At 39.2% G+C, this 19,278-nt stretch overlaps 2 protein-coding genes across 2 annotated transcripts in view; one reads left to right on the top strand and one right to left on the bottom strand.

The window, feature by feature from the left end:
* The first annotated feature begins 4,761 nt into the window (after positions 1 to 4,761).
* On the top strand, positions 4,762 to 6,349 carry LOC140926571 (uncharacterized). Its single transcript, XM_073376300.1, has one exon. It carries the CDS (start codon positions 4,774 to 4,776, stop codon positions 6,304 to 6,306), a length of 1,533 nt encoding a protein of 510 aa, XP_073232401.1. The 5' UTR covers positions 4,762 to 4,773; the 3' UTR covers positions 6,307 to 6,349.
* Positions 6,350 to 6,900: 551 nt separating this feature from the next.
* LOC140927614 (TBC1 domain family member 20-like) overlaps positions 6,901 to 19,278 on the bottom strand; it is a 16,154-nt gene continuing 3,776 nt past the window's right edge. The window contains exons 3-9 of the mRNA XM_073377292.1: positions 18,621 to 18,710; positions 17,288 to 17,382; positions 16,795 to 16,886; positions 14,715 to 14,816; positions 12,444 to 12,585; positions 11,292 to 11,482; positions 6,901 to 10,315 (exon numbers count right to left, since the gene is read on the bottom strand). Coding sequence (XP_073233393.1) covers positions 10,075 to 10,315; positions 11,292 to 11,482; positions 12,444 to 12,585; positions 14,715 to 14,816; positions 16,795 to 16,886; positions 17,288 to 17,382; positions 18,621 to 18,710 — 953 coding nt within the window. The 3' untranslated portion in view covers positions 6,901 to 10,074. The remainder of the gene's footprint in view (positions 10,316 to 11,291; positions 11,483 to 12,443; positions 12,586 to 14,714; positions 14,817 to 16,794; positions 16,887 to 17,287; positions 17,383 to 18,620; positions 18,711 to 19,278) is intronic.

The following is a 19,278-nucleotide window of genomic DNA, read 5'->3' on the forward strand; positions in this document are numbered from 1 at the left end:
CTCGAACCTCCCGCGAACTCGAATATAATTTTACCCTCGATAACCCGAACCATGTTTTAAGCGCGTGACAAGTCGGGAAAAAAAAAAACAGTGTGCTGAAGTCCGAAACAGTGAACTTATTTATAAACAACAGTGTCATCAAAGTGATAGATGTATATGAATTAAATCATGTAAGCAAATGACAGGAAAGTGTTAAGTGTTATTAAAAGTCTTTGTCTTTACTTCTCTGTCACTCCAGTTCAATTTTCGTGTCCATCCGTGTATATTAATTAATCAAGATTTGTTGCTTTTTTTTTTTTCAAAATATCAACCTTTATCCCTTCCTGTCATGAAGTGAAATGTGCATGAAACTTACATTTCCTCCCCATCCATTTGCTCATTTCCTTATTTGCTGTCATTTCTCGAACTTTTTTCAATTTACCAAGAAGGTTCGAGTAATCGATCGGAAGTCGAATGTTATATTACACCCTGTCTTGATTGCCTGTCTTGATTGTTGTTTCATTTCGGGCTTTACACCATTCCTGGTCTCCTTTCCTTTTGTTTAATTTCTCGGGCATTTTTTCTACTTAATTTATTTACTTGTCAAACAGTCTGTTAAAAATGAACTTGAGAAATTAATTTCCTTTACTAAAATCAGCTAACGGGATAATAAACCAAATATTTAAGACGTTTATTATTCATTCAAAATATTTCCCTATTCTGATTGGCTAAAAGCACACGCATAATTCACCATAACCAGTTACTGATGACCAAATTTGGAAAAATTCTGTGTTTAACGAGGAAATGACGTCAAAAATGCAGCGTTCTTACAGGTTAATGCACCGTTAACCGAGAAGACCTGGACCTCATTAGCCGTCGAGCGGCCTAGTACGTACCCAGAAATTTCCCTGCATGATGCATATGTGTAAAAACCTCTAATTTTCAGATGTCCTATACAGTCATCGACCTAGAATTTTCCTCTCAAGGCCACAAACAAAGCAGGGAGCGAGTTAAAGGAGGAAATCCTGCTCAAAGTTTAATTGAGCAAGCTGGCACTATGGACCTTGGTCCCCTTAGCCTTATTGGGTGGGGCGGAAAAGATTCTCTTCAGCTTGCCTATCCCAGGGAAAAGCCCTAAAGACAAAGTTTGCATTTGACTAATTTAGTTTAGATTTCTTGGAAATAAAGCGACTTCATTGGATTGCACAGGTTCGTGTAGCACAGGCTTCTGCGGTCAGTAGTTCCGCTGGGATTAACTACACCCTTCGCTAGGTTTTTCCTTTGTTATCTCTGCAAATTGTTTCTGAATCAGCCGACTTTAAAATAAATGCGCGTTTCTCTCTTACAGTGTAAGTGCTGTAGACCACGAGCAGTCGCTCTTTTTTCTTAGTGCGTCAAGCGAAACCCTCGAGACACGAAAATGACCACGCGCGTGCGCGAGATTGGAGAGGAACTCAGTTTTCCGCCCCGCGCCCTCTTTTGTCGCTCTTATTTTTTTTTAAAAAAAATTCCCATAATTCAGCCTCGATAAGAGAATAGTGAAATAAAAAATCAAGGCACTGGGAGGGTCTCTGTTATTTACGGAAACTAAAATCGAAAGAATTTTTTGCTGCTTCGTTTTTGCCGCCAAGCGCTGCAGCCGCGCGATTCGTGATGCGAGCCATCTACCGGAAACGAAACTAAAATAGGCAGCTCGCCAGTCACGCGACTGCCAAGTTCTGACTTTTTAGACTTTTAATGTGATGTATCTGGTCGTTTTTGCTATGGAAATGAGAATAGAAAGCAAATGAGAGCCAAAAAAACAACAAGGAAAGAGTCTGTCTGGGTAAAAGCGTATTTAAACCGTAGAGATCAAATGATAATCGTAAGAAAACAACTCTTTTGCGCAGACCGTTTATCAAACTAATCTTTTTGACGTAAAACTAAAATGGTTCCTCAGCCCTTCCCCAGTACACACTTTTTTAATGCTTTACAATAAAAGACAACCGTGTTTTTATTTAAAAAATGCAACATGCGTGCAAAAAAAAAGGTAAAATGCAATATTGACAAATTTTAGAAGAATTCATGGGCGCAACAGTCGCGTTGTGTGTTGAACTTTTATAACGAAACTTGAGATCTGAAGGTCAAACCACATCAGACATGAGCTGACGGTAGGAACACCTAACAAAAATTTACCGCGCTGAAAAGAACTAAAGCATACAGAATATGCAAAGAAAGAGCAATGGTATTCGGTATGATACAACAATAAGCAGTATAACGTTTGCTCAAGCACTCCCACGAATGTACCCTACGTAATGTTACTAAGTTCGAAGATCACTTACGCCGTGCACTTAAACATACAGAATATGCAAAGAACGATGGCATTCGGTTAATGATACAACAATAAACAGAATAACGTTTGCTCAAGCACTCTCAAGAATATACCCTACGTAATGTTACTAAGTTCGGAGATCACTTACGCCGTGCACTTAGTATAAAACTATACAATACTTTTGTGGAAAATTTTAAACAAACAATTTATCTTCTCAATGCTAAAAAGATTTACGACCAGTGACTTGTTCGATCAGAGAAGAACCGAGAAGACCTGGACCTCATTAGCCGTCGAGCGGCCTAGTACGTACCCAGAAATTTCCCTGCATGATGCATATGTGAAAAACCTCTAATTTGCAGATGTCCTATACAGTCATTGACCTAGAATTTTCCTCTCAAGGCCACAAACAAAGCAGGGAGCGAGTTAAAGGAGGAAATCCTGCTCAAAGTTTAATTGAGCAAGCTGGCACTATGGACCTTGGTCCCCTTAGCCTTATTGGGTGGGGCGGAAAAGATTCTCTTCAGCTCGCTTCTCCCAGGGAAAAGCCCTAAAGACAAAGTTTGCATTTGACTAATTTAGTTTAGATTTCTTGGAAATAAAGCGACTTCATTGGATTGCACAGGTTCGTGTAGCACAGGCTTCTGCGGTCAGTAGTTCCGCTGGGATTAACTACACCCTTCGCTAGGTTTTTCCTTTGTTATCTCTGCAAATTGTTTCTGAATCAGCCGACTTTAAAATAAATGCGCTTTTCTCTCTTACGGTGTAAGTGCTGTAGACTACGAGCAGTCTCTCTTTTTTCTTAGTGCGTCAAGCGAAACCCTCGAGACACGAAAATGACCACGCAAGTGCGCCAGACGGGAGAGGAACTCAGTTTTCCGCCCCCGCGCCCTCTTTTGTCGCTCTTATTTGTTAAAAAAAAAATTCCCATAATTCAGCCTCGATAAAAGAATAGTGAAATAAAAAATTAAGCCGCTAGGAGGGTCTCTGTGATTTGCGGAAACTAAAATCGGAAGAATTTTTTGCCGCTTCGTTTTTGCCGCCAAGCGCTGCAGCCGCGCGATTCGTGATGCGAGCCATCTACCGGAAACGAAACTAAAATAAGCAGCTCGCCAGTCACGCGACTGCCAAGTTCAGACTTTTTATACTTTTAATGTCATGTATCTGGTCGTTTTTGCTATGGAAATGAGAATAGAAAGCAAATGAGAGCCAAAAAAACAACAAGGAAAGAGTCTGTCTGGGTAAAAGCGTATTTAAACCGTAGAGATCAAATGATAATCGTAAGAAAACAACTCTTTTGCGCAGATCGTTTATCAAACTAATCTTTTTGACGTAAAACTAAAATGGTTCCTCAGCCCTTCCTCAGTACACACTTTTTTAATGCTTTACCATAAAAAGCAACCGTGTTTTTATTAAAAAAAATGCAACATGCGTGCAAAAAAAGGTAAAATGCAATATTGACAAATTTTAGAATAATTCACGGGTGCAACAGTCGCGTTGTGTGTTGAACCTTTATAACGAAACTTGAGATCTGAAGGTCAAACCACATCATACATGAGCTGACGGTAGGATCAGGAACACCTAAGGAACACCTAACAAAAATTTACCGCGCTGAAAAGAACTAAAACATACGAAATATGAAAAGAAAGAGCGATGGTATTCGGTATGATACAACAATAAGCAGTATAACGTTTGCTCAAGCACTCCCACGAATGTACCCTACGTAATGTTACTAAGTTCGGAGATCACTTACGCCGTACACTTAAACATACAGAATATGCAAAGAGCGATGGCATTCGGTTAATGATACAACAATAAACAGAATAACGTTTGCTCAAGCACTCTCAAGAATATACCCTACGTAATGTTACTAAGTTCGGAGATCACTTACGCCGTGCACTTAGTATAAAACTATACAATACTTTTGTGGAAAATTTTAAACAAACAATTTATCTTCTCAATGCTAAAAAGATTTACGACCAGTGACTTGTTCGATCACAGTTTGGCCAGTATCGCCAGTATCTTTGAAAATTAGTTCCGCTAAATCAACTCCCAAGATCATTTATGAAGAAACGTTCGGTACTTCACATCACGAAGAATCTACAAGGTCTTGCTGTGTCAGAAGAACACCATGACGAATTTGTAAAGAATGATGCATTTCATCAACACACTGCTTAAACATTAAATGCAAAGGACCTTTGGATATTGCTCAGGCACGGAACCTTTTAGCTTAAAGTCATTTCCTTTCGTGTTTCCTTTTTGCTGGGCTATATCCGTCTTCATGAAATTTTTTTGTGACGTATAACTGATAACCTATCTTCTATTCAGCATCCTTCGTTTATTTTGGTTTCTAGCGGGAAATTTAGAGAATAACGTCATATTGACGAATTTATGTCAGCAGCAACTTGACTCTATAAATTAAGGGATTTGCATTCGTAAAATAACCAGAACAATTTGCCTTTTACACTGTCAAGAGAGAAAAAAAAATGGTACCTACTTTATTAGTTTCGAGTTTGGGAGTACCCTCACTTTGTGTACTCGTAATAGCGCTACTTCTGGTCGTAGCTCTCAAAGTTTTCCCCAAGAAAGTTAAAGATGATTTGATCATACACCAGTCAGACGGGGAAGAAAAAACATCGAGACGTCTCGGTATGTTGGAACAGGTGTTTCTGGAAAGAGAGAAGATCAACAACTGGGGAACTGTTTCTTCTGTCTTGCTGTTGGACTCTACGCAAGAACTAAGGCAAGATGAACTCAGAAAAGCTCTTGTTCTTCTGGCCAAGCGGTATCCTTTGCTACGTATGAGAATACAAGAAACCACCGATGGAGTCCAATTTGAAGAAATGGAAAACCCTACTACAATTGACTTTGAACTGTTAAACCACGTAACAGCCGATAACTGGGTACAAGGCTTCGAAGCAGAACTAAATAGTTATGAGTTTAACATCACTAGAGGGCCTTTGTGGCGAACAAGACTACTGAAAGAAACTTTCAGCGAAGGAAAATTCATAAACGCGGTTGTGTTTACGTTTCAGCACGTCATCTGCGATGCGCTGTCCATCTTTGACTTCCAAAAAACGCTGTTGGAATTTCTGGCTTCTCTTCATGGTGGGGTAGAGTTTAAAGTTGAGAGTCTTCCTCTAAAGCCTCCTTTGGAGTCACTAATGCCCAAACTAGTTCAACCTAGCATCGCGGAGAGGGCGTTGTTTTCGAGTTTCTTCTCAATCCAGTGGGCCAAAGCTTTTTTTGTCAAACCAAAAAATCTGTTTCTATCAGTCTACCCTCCTGTGGCCAACGCAGACCCAATTGTGACCAAGAAAACTTGTGTTTTGGCTCGTAGCCTCTCTGAAGAAGAAACCAAGCTATTGAAGAAAAGCTGCAGGGAAAACAAATGCACGGTACACGGCGCAATCACTGCCTCCACGTATCTTTCGACTGCGCGAATTCTACACCGAGAGAAACACGACTTAAAATTTCCACTGTCCCTGGAATCATCTTATTCTGCCAGTGTACGAAACGATTGCGAGCCAAAGCTAAACAGGGAGGACTTTGGTGCCTATGTCAGCGCGAGCAGCTTAAAACTTCCAGTACCTCTAGTGCAGCCCGATGATAAGCAAGGCTTCTGGGAGTTTGCCCGTGCGTGTACTCGCGAGGTTCACGCGCAGATAGATTCTAAAAAGTACCTCAATCTTTTGAAGTTTTACCACTGTATAGACATTCCCAAATACTGCGCTATGTCTAACTACGAACACAACCAAGGGCGCCGAAGCCACATTTTTAACATTAACAATTACGGAGCTCAGCAGACAAATCAGAGTGATACAGGTCCGTTTAAATTTGCTGGTTTATTCTTTGGTGTTCAAGGAGCGAATACTGGCCCAACATTTGGTAATAATATCATAACTGTGGATGGTCGACTTTACTGGACCGTGGAGTATTTTCCACACGTAACCTCGAAGACACAAACAGAAGATTTCTTTGAATTGTCCTTACAAACATTAAGACAAGTTTATACGTAAATGATTTTTTCTAGAAGTACGTATGTTATCCTCGTCATTGTCAAACGAGTTATTTATTTATTTATAGAATAAAAGAATTTCTATTCGTACAGTTTCCGTCCAAATTTGACGACTTGTGTATGTAATTTATTTTTTTAAAATTAAATAAAACAGCTGTATATTCCGATCCGTATTGTCACCATTATTAGAGAACGTATGTAGCCATTATTTATAACTGCAAAGTTTTAAAAATTAACATGTCCTTCCGATTTTTAGAAAAGAATGAAAACAGGAAATAGATTTAACAGAATCTTCTTTATTTATAGTATCTAATATGTCAAAGCAAAGGATATTGACTCATATTTCAATGTAAATAAACTCTCCGTATTTTTAAAGGCTTCAAAGCTAAATAAAACACTTTTCTAAAGAATGATAAGTGATTTTCCCTTGCTTTTGAATCTTATCAGTTAGCTGAAGCTCTTACGAGTACTTTTGAAGTTACAGTCGACTTCCAATAACTCGAACCTTCAAAGGAAATCGAAAAAGGTTCGAGTTATCGGGAGTTCGAGTTAACCAGAGCTCGAAGAAAATACCCGGGAGTAAGGAAAAAAACAGTTTTTACTGCATAGTGAACATTTTAATCACATTTAATTGTAGAAATGTCAAGTGAAAATTAAAAGATACTTCCAGATTATAAATCAGAACGTAACGTAACAAAACATTGCCTAAATAGAGCATGCGTTTTACCGTTTTGAGAAGTAAAGCTGTTTCACATTAGATTTGCGACACACAGCCTCCAATAGTTAGCCTGCGAAAACATCCGTTTCTCCTCGCTCTTCGCCGCTGGGGACGTTTCGCGCGGAGGAACGTCTACGACTCAGGAACAGAAATTCCATACTGATGATGCAAATCAATGTTTACATAATAAATCTGCAAGTCATGGGGTTCCCAATATAACTTTGTCCAATTTTACGTGTCTTGTGGTCGATTTTGGAAAAGTGTTGTGTTATGACTAGGAATAAATTTTACTATAAAGTCCAAATATTACCCAGTTACCTATAAACGGTTTGATCAATGAACTGATGAACTCTTTTAATTACTTTGTCAATATACAATTCATAAAATATATTTCAGCTTGTTTTGATGTTTGTGACAAATTATTATCAGAGTAACGTAATTGCCCTGTTTTGTAATTTTGATTCCTAAACATAGCTTTTGGAATACTGTATGTGTTTGTATGGTCATGCAAATAAAGCTCGTTGTTGTTGTTGTTGCTGTGTTCATCTACCAACGAGCTCCCGCAAAACTCAAATGCTTCTTCTACAGAAGACTATATTCCACAAATATTGACTGTTTTGTTAGAGATTCTTTGCGTTTAGATTTGACCTTTTGTCTTTTGTTTGCCATTAGTAAACAACAACTAAAACGATGTAACTTCTCCGCCGACCAAGCAGCGCTTCTGACCGGTTTCCGGACAGAGTTTACGTCATCAGTATGGAATTTCTGTTCCTGAGTCGCAGATGTTCCTCCGCGAGAAACGTCCCCAGCGGCGAAGAGCGAGGAGAAACGGATGTTTTCGCAGGCTACCAATAGTAAACTATATGCCTACAACACGTCAATGAGAAATTCAAAATTCAATGTTTGGGACGCCAGTAGACTGTTTTTTCCCGACTTTAAAGAGGGTAAAATTATAAAGAAATGATCCGAGGGGAAACAAAAACTACTTCGAGTTATCGAGGGTTCGAGTTACCGGGGGTAAAATTACAGTAAATGTATGACGGAAATCCAGGGGAAATCGATTTTAGTTCGAGTTAGCGAGGGTTCGAGTTATTGGGAGTCAACTGTATAAAAGACTTTCTTGCGAAACAGTGTAGTTTACTTCGAGGAAAACAATGTTAAAGAAAACTGTTCTCTAAAACGCTTAAGAAGGACGCTAGGCTTATTGATAATTGACGTAGCTCTCTCGTAAAAGAATCTTTGACGTCAAATTTAAGTCAAGTTGTTTTTTGAAGAACAGATGCGCTCGTGATATTGCACGCCTAGTGCAAAACATTTTTGGTTGATAAGAAATAAATATTATTCATACCACTCAATAAAGATGCAATATTGACCAAGTGGGAGATCAAGATGGCTGAACATTGACTCAAGTCCTTTTTTTAAAGGAAGCACGGTCCATGAGAACAAAAACCGCAGAGAATAAGAAAGAAGCCAATATTCAGCCACTTGACCAAAAAAGCTTGCTATTATTATTTTTTTATATCTACAGTAATATCCCACGTATAAGAACCTGGGTTTTAAGAACCTGTTAGGCTAAAATTTTCATTTTAAGCCCCCTCCACATAAGAACCTTTTTACGCTAAAATTTTAAGTTAGGTTCTTATCAGTGGGGTTGCTGTAAAAGTGTATAGGTAGAAACTGCTGAATTAAGATCATCATCTAAGACATATGCTGTACCTGCACTGAACTGACTATGGGCATTGCTCTATGGTACAAATAAATGATTTATACTGTATTATCAGATGATATTTATAATATATATAGTATATTCAGATGAAATTCATATGAAAATATAAAAACCTATTTTAAGAACCTCGGTAGCCTAAATTTGCTTTAAGTACCATTTATATAAGAACCTATTTAGGCTAAATTGAAAAATTCGGGTTCTTATTCGTGGGCTATTACTGTATGGCTAAAATAAAATGTTTTCCGGCTGGAAATCCCGATCGGGCAGTTCAACCTATTTTGCCTTACCCGCGGCCGCCACATAATAATGTTTGTTAATAAAAACTGAATCATTGGATAATGCAATTCTAGAGCTCTGATTGGCTTAGCCATCATGGTAAATGAGACATTATACCATGCTCTCCGAATATAGTAACTGTACGCGCCGGCTCAAAATTAAAAACAAGCTGAAAATCGGTTGTTTTTACAAATAAAGTCGGAAAGAATTGTCGATACTTTCTGGGCGTTTTTAATAAAACAATTATTCCACCGCGCTTGTTGGATATGAGATAATCATAGCCGACTCGGCACTACGCACCTCGTTGGCTATCTAGCATCTCATATCCAACACGCACTCGTGGAATAATTGTTTATTAATGAATGATGAAATCAGATTTCATTAACAAGCACAGCACACAATCAATATATAATAATATCAGCTTTTCCTTCTCATCAAGGTAGAAGCTGGCGTGAGTGATAGCTTTGCATGATCTTGCTCGATATCCGACGTTAAATCACGCAAGGCTAATAACTAGGATAGCATAGATAATTCACGATTAGCCTGCGAGCAAGCTCTCCATTTGGGGGATATTGTGAAAAGTACACGCGCGAGAGGTACGCGAGAGGAGACGCGCCGGCCCCTCGCGGCTTCGCCGCTCGCTCGCGCGCTCTCGTGCGGCTCGCTTCGCTCGCCCAAATAGGAGAGCTTGCTCGCAGGCTGATTCACGGTATTCCATGTGCAGGCTTGACTCTTGATACTCGTGTCTGCTTTAGCGTGCCACTCGCCCATAACCTCTCACGATAGCCCCAAAATGCAGGGCTTACTCGCAGGCTAGATACAAAATGAGATTTCTGATTCTTATTGCTCACTCCTCACACTTTCATGGGCAACAACTCTGGCTTAGAGACCACAGAGTCACGCAAAACTTTCAAGGCTTCTTGTTGCTTCATTGTAGCACTGAGCTGCCTTCCTTTATCAAAACTGCGTTCCGTAATAGAGTGACAGGATACAAAATATCTTAAGGCTTGCTACTTGGCATCCTACTCGCTCAGAGAAAGTATTAATCACTAAATCCAGCGCTTCGCAGAACTCAGGACGTAAAGCGCAACCGTTCCCACGGAAGCCGTAAGCGTCCATACCGCTAGTTTCATGTAAGGGTTCGATTGACTTGGAGACTGGATGCCCGCTGGAAGTTGAAGCGCATCGTTTGAGTATTGAGCGAGTTGTTTCCTTCGCTGTCGTAAAACAGAATCCGGTCTCTGATCCTCTAACTCTCTGATGAACTGCTTGTGTTTGGCCAGGGCCATGCTGAAATACAAACAAATGTACGTTTAATGTAGAGAGTCGCGTTAACGCCGGTGGGTAATCGTGCCGGAGCTTAACACAGACTATGTAGCATTGAGCGACTAGGAGCTGCTCTCTCCTATGCCTGAGTGGCCGGCGCGAAAACAAGGAAGGGGAGGGAGGGGTGGAAACCCGAAAGGGAAAAGGGGAGAAGGAGTCCCATTTCCTCTCTCCCCAGCCCCTCTCCCGACCACTTTTTCACACGCAGGCTACTCTCTTGACAGTTTGCCAATAAACCTCAGGGTTAGCCCCCAAGCCCCGAATTTTCGCCACCGGTACACAGTTTAAAATGGCTCATACAAGGAAACAACACAGCGACAATGCATCAATTTCTACAAATGGCTCGAGGAACACAAAGTAAAGCAAAGGGTTTTGTCTGAGAAAACAACTGTGACAATGCATCCATTCATACACCTACAACTACAGTACAAGCCTGCGTATCAAGCGTTTTTTAAGAAGCTGGATGACGCCCTTACATTGGGTTTACTCAGGTCCCACCATCGTTCTCAGTTCTGAGTACAAGCAGAAACGGGTGTTACACAGCCTATTTACCTGCAATCGGCGACGAAATTAGCCGGCACTTTTCCCTCAAGGACATTCTTCGAGATCTACCGAAACTATTTACTTCAAAAAGTGGAAATGAAGCCTAAACTCTCCTCACCCCCTATGCAATGTTGTGCCGCTAATTAAGCTACATGTAAAAGAGTACAAATATCACCCCTGCAACTTTAAATGATCTTGAGTGGAGGTGGGGGAGGAGGTGTAAATATTTTGTCCTCCGAAAGATACCGTATCTCAACAATAATCTCAACAAATTTGTCGCCAATTGCGATGGTTGGAGAAACACAGTGAGTAGTGAGTATTCTGAATGGACTAAAGGGAAAGAATGAACAACATTCCTCCTCTCAGAATGATAAATCTTCCGTTTTAACTTACTCACCTTTCCTTAAGGTAACGTTCTGCAGCGCCAGCTAGCTTCTCGGGAGGGAATTTACAGAAGAGTGAATGAGATGCAGTGACAAGTTCTTCCACGTAATCAGGCAGATCATCGGGGATTCGAGAAAGAAGATGGTGAACGTAACTCATTTCACATTCACCGCTTAGAACATCAGCACGGCGGCGAATAACAAGCTGCAAAGGAGAAAGCGATCACGGTACACAGAGAATTTCAACGCAAACTAACGTAGTCAGCTGGTAGTCGCAGAGTGCAGACAATGTTAAGAAGGTGGAGTTATACGGAGCAAGCTTGAGAACAAATGACATGATATGCGTAAAAACCACAAAAAATCGGACACAACACTCGACAGAGTATGCACAGCAAACTCGCAACGAAAGGGCTTTGTTTTGAACTAACCTGGGATCAGGCCCAATTTGAGCAGTTCTCATACATTCTCTCTAACGGCTGCCGCTGTTCGTATTGCCCGCCGGAATGTAATTTTCAAAGCGAAACGAAAATAGAGCCTGATCTCAGGTTAGTTTTGAACATGCACAAAGGAGAGCTGAAGTGTTGCTCTTTGCGCCTGCCTGAACTTTAGAAGCTGATATTTAGTATCAGGCTGATCAGGAACAGAAGGCCGCGAAATATTTGACCTATGAAAAGCGTTTTGGGTAGTTTTGGTTCTTTTGGGCCAGAAAGTGACTCGCGTTTTTCAGCAAAATGTCCAGGAGAGAACAGTATAACCTTTCTCAAACGACCACCTTCCTATAATGACCACTCGCTTCAAGGCAGTCATAGAAGGGATGGTTCGATTGGCTTTACGGTCATTTCGCCCCAGTTACTTAGCCACCCTATTTTAGAACGAGGAATATTATATTTGAAGCTTACTTTTTTCGGTTTATGGCTTAAAGAACGAGAAATATTACATTTGAGGCGCGCTTGTTTTGCTTTATGGCTTATAGAACGAAGAATATTACATTTGATGCTTGCTAAAGGACTCGAAAAATGGGGGCGAAATGACCGGTTACCTTCGACTGTATATCGAACGTGGGGTTTTGATCAGAAGGAAGGCAGGAAGGAGGGTAATTTTCTGAGATTCCACACTCACGTACACACGTACACTCACACAGACCGAAAAAAAGGAAACAGACTTACCGCAGCTCCGAAGTACACGGGCATAAGAGGATGAGTGGCTAGGAAAAAGTCATACAGTCGCACAATGGTGGTAAAGTCCTTAAGCACGTGACCATACCACGTGATCAGCCAGCTAAGAGCGAAAACTTGGCCTACTTCAGACCTGATTTGTACATGTACAGAATAAATAAATAAATAAATAAATAAATAAGCACTTTATTTGAGTGTCAATGTATTTAGCACGAAAGTGCTAATTGGGGACACTATTTTTACGTCTCCTACTGGGGACGGGACCGCCATTTTACGTGGTCATCCGAGCCACGCGAAGGTCTACCCGTTTGCAGGGCAAAGGGAGTACCTTCATTTCTCAGTTAGTTTAAGACCCTGAGTATTGGTCCGACCCCGGGAATCGAACCCGCGACCTCCCGCTCTGCAGTCAAGCGCTCTACCGACTGAGCTAATCCTGCCGCGGTCAGAAAAAAATAATAACAAGTAATGTTTGAAATTTAGGGCGTGCGTTCGACAGGGAGGGGGTGATAAGGAAAAGGGAGGGGTGGGGGTGGGGAAGTGGGAGGTGGAGGGAAAGGAGTGCAAGCAGCACCTCACAAGCACAGTTCAATATGATTGCACCTTACATTACTCACTACTACCATTTTCATTATTCATTCAAAGTATTTCTCCGTTTCTGATTGGCTCACATTCCACGGCTAATTCTTCGGATAGCGTTGACCAAATTTTGAAAACTTTTGTTGTAGTTAATTTTTTACCTCGCGTAATTTTTCTTTCTCTTTTGTTTTTGGGTATGGTAATGTATGCTAATGAAGTTGAAACAAAAAAAAATTAAAAAAACACCAAAGATAAAAAATTAACTACAACACTTTCGCAATATCCGAAAAATGACGTCAATAGTACAGGTAATCGCCAGAAAAAAGGACGGCATCCAAGAAGATTTGGGGACAAGATTCCATTTTTTTGCTACAGCTGTAGAAAATTGTGGAACATTTCACATATCAGCCTTGGCCGATAACACCCTTCTCAATCTCCACCATTCTTCAGAACAAACTCAGCCTTATACTACTGCCAATAATGTTTGTACCACTTTTTGGTGGGGGAGGGGGAGGTGGAGAGGGAAGAATAGAGTACCCTGCCTATGAGACAATGCAACTGTGTATTTGGCTCACTGGTGAGAGTAATAATGCCTCCCACCAGTGTGGCCTAGGTTCAGATCCTAGTGTTCACACTGTGTAAATAAATAGAGGATATAACATGGCCGTGCGGAGATATGAAATTTCCCTGCGAGTGTTGAAAAATATTTCACAAGTGCGCTCAGCAATCAAGTGAAATACTTTTCAACACGAAAAGAGAAATTTCACCTCACCAAGCTTGTGAGCATGTAATATCCTATTTATTATATAATCACCAATGAAATTCCAAACCATTTCACTTAAATATTTTTTTGGCCGCAAAAGGCATGATTTATTATGTAGCCATAACAACGGTGATATTTTCACATGTAAAAATAACATATTATTTTCACGTGTGAAGATATCATGTTTTCACGCGAAAGCTCACCTAGTATTTCATTGGTGTTTATATACCGTAATAAATAAATATCTTCTCCCCTTATGGAGCCTTTCAGGGGTGATTTAATAATTAAACTTGATCATAACATTGTTAAGAATCCCAACAGGTAGAAAGCGAACCAGTTGGCTATTTTAAGAGCCTGGCCAAGGATTTGAACATGGCACTATCAAGAACAATCCAGCTAGAGGTCAGAGCAAGACTTGAACCAGGGGCCTCCGGATTACAAGTTCAGTGCTCTAACCATTTAGCCATGCTGCTTTGAGATGAAGGACCAGATGTGGGTTGAGTTTGTCTGAAATCTCAGGCATCTCCTCCCTATAACCCATGTGGGAGAGGGAGAGGAGGAGAGAGCCGGGGGTAGGGGGTTGGGCATGGGGTAGAGAGAGGGTAATCATAGGTTTATCAGCTCTTGGAACTACAGTTGAACCTCTGATAACGGCCACCCCTCTACAACGGCCACTTTTTCTTGCCCCGGCGGACAAAAAATCCATACATTGACTCTTGTTTAATACCTCTCCACTCGGCCACTTTCTTCTGTCCCCAAGGTGGCTGCTGTAGAAAGGTCCAACGGTATCGAGTGTTACTCTCTCTCTCTCTCTCTAAGCAACATTGTTTTTTGCGTTACAATTTGTAAATATTAACAGATGGACAACAAAGAGGGAAAAAAAAAAGCTGATCCAAAAAAGGTGAAAGTTGTTCAGTACATACCTAATGAGGAAATCTTCTAATTCAGGATCAGCTTCTTCAATAATCGGGTGCAGAAATGCCAGCATTTTATTAGTCTTCTCCATGGAACCCTCCATAAAATCCCTTGAGAATTAATAAATTGAAAGACAACAAAAGGATTTCAAAAGCACTCAAAACAATAATAATTAAGACGGAATCCACCAGGAAATTGAGTAATTTTAATTTTCAGTGGATGAAAACCTTGTACCAGAATAATTTAAAGCATATTGCATTCTTTTTTACATTTTTCAAGGGCTACAGATGTAGTTTAAGTCATCTGTAATAACACCAAAGAAAATCTCTCAAGGGAGCCCGAGAAAATAAATGTCAAATTTCACCAAATTACATCTCACACATGAAATTTTCAGAATTTTACCTGTGTTTTCACAATTCTTGTGAAATTTTGACATTCATTTTCTTGGGCTCTCATGAGAAATAGTCTTTGGTGTTATTACAGATGACTAAGTACCTCTTTAGGCCTCGAAAAATGTAAAAAAGAATGCAATAATTCTTTAAATTATTTTGGTACAAGGTTTTTGTCCATTGAGAATTAAAATTACTCAGTTTCCTGGTATATTCCATCTTAATATGGAAGAGGGGTGGTGTTTTGATTGCCAAGTTGGATCTCAGGAGATGGTTGCATCAAAATTAATGACTGGGCTGAACATTATACACTGGATGTTAAGACAGACATAAAATTTAATTTATATACAGTGGAACCTCCACTAATGTCTGCCTCTCCACAACGGCCATCTCTCTACAACAGCCACACTTTTAGGCCGACAGTCCATACGTTGACTCTTGTTTAAACCTATATACAACGGCCACTCCCTTCTGTCCCCAAGGTGGCCATTGAGGAAAGGTTCTGTCTGTGAGTAACCTGATTCACACTTCGAAGTTTGGTTCTTTCCTTTGAAAAAATAGCTCTCTAGAGAGAGCAAGTGTTAACAGTTTTTGTTATACATCTGCGGTGTCCTTGTGATTTTATTGGCTTTCTAGGTCATTTAAGTATTGATGAACGTAACCTGTTTTGTTGAAGAAAATAAGATGTGATTTCTTGCATGGGAGACAAAATATTTGAAACACAAGGTGACGCTTATTCATGATGTATTAAGTTATGCTTCACCTTAAAGTCTTATAACACACTAATGAGAAGTGTCAAAGAGAAAATAAAGCGTGACTTCTTGCATGAAGAAAAATAATTTTTTCAACGCAACAGGTCACTCAACTTCATATTATGTAGCACACCAATAACCACAATTACCACTATTAATTTTTTTATAAAATTTCCTTTGACTAGAAAAAAAATAAATTGATAAACAGTAACAAACGATCACTATGGAGCATATTTATTTCATAGACTTTCCGAAATTTATGTTTGCAAACTGAATCATACAGTATTTTGAATATATGGCCTTCAGAATTATCGCTTTTCTAACTAATGGACGTTATGGACAAAATGTGAGTGCAAAAATTGGTTTGGTGCAGCATCTGGTAATTCCTAATCTTTACCTTCAGGCATAAAAAAATCTAGGTTTTTGCCAAAAAATACATATATAGTATATATAAGCTAGAAACCATTTTTTTCATAGGTTTATAAATACTGGACACTCTACAACGCTGAAGTAAGTTTTCAAACAAGTGATTTTCTTAGGTTTATAAATACATGTACCTGCATGTATTGTACTCTCTACAAGGTTGAAGTTTCAGGCAAGTAAGATTTTAACCCTGCTTGCCAACAAAAGCCTCCAGTAATTCAGCAGTTAAGGCATCTGAACTAGAACTCAGAGGGTTGTGAGTTCGAATCTCATCTGGAGCTCATTCTTATTTGTGGGCTCTTTGATACTTGATTTCCCTTTCTTTCAGAACATTATTTCAAATGGCACTTCTAGCATTTTGATGACTTATTAATGGTGATCAGACCTTACTTTAATTTAGCATTAGAATATCATTCACAAGTCTTGAAAATAAAAGAATTGATCACTACTTAATTAAAATGTCACATTCCCCTCATGATTACCACTGGAAATGTATGGATAGTAGAAAGGAGCATTGATTTCACCTGAGCTGATACAGTGATAGCTGTTCAAGTAGTGCAGAGGCAACATCCTCTCCAACAACAAGCAGAAGAGTTACTGCTACATCATGGTAACCCTTGGAAGTGAAAAAAAGTAACGTAACCAAATGAATATACTAGATTTTACACTGTACTATGTCTACAAGCTACACTTTAACACAAAGAAAAATATATTATTGACTTAGACCACTGTTTGTCTATTTCTGCATGTTTTGGCCAATACAGTGCATCTACACTAGTCCTCCCCTGGAGTTTGGTGAAAGCTCAAGGGTAAACAGCCCATGTGATAAAAATCATCAATGATTACATTTGCGAATAGATTTTTGCAATGTAATACAACAGTTGTATCAACTGTTACATTAATTCTGGGGAAAAAAATCAAGTTAACTACTGATAATAATGGTTAGTGATTTTATCATTATTGCTACGTGTATATTGCTGAGGTCAGACTGTTCTGGTAACCAATAACAACAATTACCTGATAGTAGTGTAGGTCCAGGTTTCTACACAAAACTCTCATAATAACTCTAACAAGTTGTTCTTGAAGTGCACGGCGTCTTGAAGCCCTCATTTCTACAGGGATATGTCACAGGTCAAAATTAAATTCAGGTTAACTACTCATTTAACAAACAATAGGTCAGATCTCAATTTCGAGGCCCTGCCAGCGTGGGGTCCCATGTTGCTCGTCTGAGTTTTAAAACGTCTTGTGTCTGTGTTTATAAATACCTCACATCCATGTCAGAAATTGAATGAAATTCTTTGTCTTTGTCGGAAGGAGGAGGATAGCAGTGAGTTGTAAAGAAACCATTACAGTTCTGCAATTTCTCAGTTAACATTTTGCTTATCAAACACCAATACATTGCCATTTACAATTAACACAATTCACAGGAGGGTCCACTGAAGCTCACTGAGGAGAGATGTTCTCTGAAGCGCAAGAAAAATTGACGAAAATTACTTCTTCTCAGCACTCAGACTGGCGACAAATTAGCCAAACCGCCGTTCTTTGTCATTTATTCACGGCTTTGCCGTCACTGTCGCAATTTGGCTTAGGGATATCAGGTTGTCTCTTGCCGCAATTTCATTTTACACTCTCTCACTACTTTTTGGGTCATGTTCCTTATTATTTCATTTGTCTCCTACATGTAGCCCGAAGTCATGAACATTAGGGCTAGGAAATAAAGAAAAATTGACAATCAACCCAGGTTAAAAAATTTTAACCTTACTTTAATTGTGACCACTAACACATACATCAGTTTAGTAGGTAGGAAACATGCATGATTACACAGTAATGTGAAACTGGTAATGCTTAAAACATTTTCTAAGACAGATTATTTTTACGACATATTTTTGCTGCCCTATTTAAGATAAGAGCCTTTTGGCATGACCCTGATTCATTTCACTTCCAATACAGAATTTGTATTAAAAAAAACTGACATACATGCATTTAACAAAATTATATTTTAGAAATGTTGGTATTTTACACTTAGATAATTTGTGCACTGCCAACCTAAACTATGTTTCCAATATAAGTACTTGGATTCTGAACAAACTACTGTACAACATATAATTAACCCAAGTTCACATAGTTATAAGAAAGTGCCTTACAATTATTATTATAATATTTCAACACTCACGAATAAAACTAATTCAGTGCCTGAAATTACTTTTTTTCTGTATGTACAGAAGTACACACAGTGTTTACCTACAATCTTGCAATAAAAGCATGACTAGTATATATAAAGGTTTTGTTTAAAACCTTTGAAAATATTTGCTTGTTTTGGCTACAGGAAGAATAAGCATGATTGCCCCACCTGCTGGAAATCTCCTGTGCGATCGATCAACATCCAGGTTAACTTGCCTCCAATATTTATGTGCGCGAAATTGCTTGATCTCCAGATTATCTGTCAGTGCAAATAACACTACATAATTATGAATTTACATTTCATTAATAAAATGCATACATAAACAAACCAAATTCCTGAAAATGGTAGATAAACTGTACCAAATAAAGAGGAATCCTTCAAGTTTCCAGCAAGCAGAGCTTTCTATGCCACTCCATGTCACTACTGGCTGGGTAAATGAAATAAACATTTGAAACAATTCCCAACCTCAAAAAAGAACCCTGCTTGAAAGGATTGAGTTGATAACTAAATTGACTGCCATATAGGCATTGAGAAACAGCCATTTCTAGGATTTGTAGCTCTTGGTCACAGCAAGTTGAATGGATTTATTTTGACAAAGGCTAGTACTCAAAATGCAGATGTAGAAAACAGACAATAAATATATGTAACTTTCATGCTATGTTAATCTCACTTAATTTATAAAGACTATTATAAAAACTCTAATAAACACAATAAAAACACTAATAAAAACGCTCAGTTGGTAGAGCACTTTCCACAGTTCAAATCATCTTCATTCTAAAAGACACTACAGCTTAGCACATGGCTGCCAAATACAGGTTGACTTTTC

Source organism: Porites lutea, chromosome 2 (assembly GCF_958299795.1).
Source record: "Porites lutea chromosome 2, jaPorLute2.1, whole genome shotgun sequence".
Taxonomy (NCBI): Eukaryota; Metazoa; Cnidaria; class Anthozoa; order Scleractinia; family Poritidae; genus Porites; species Porites lutea.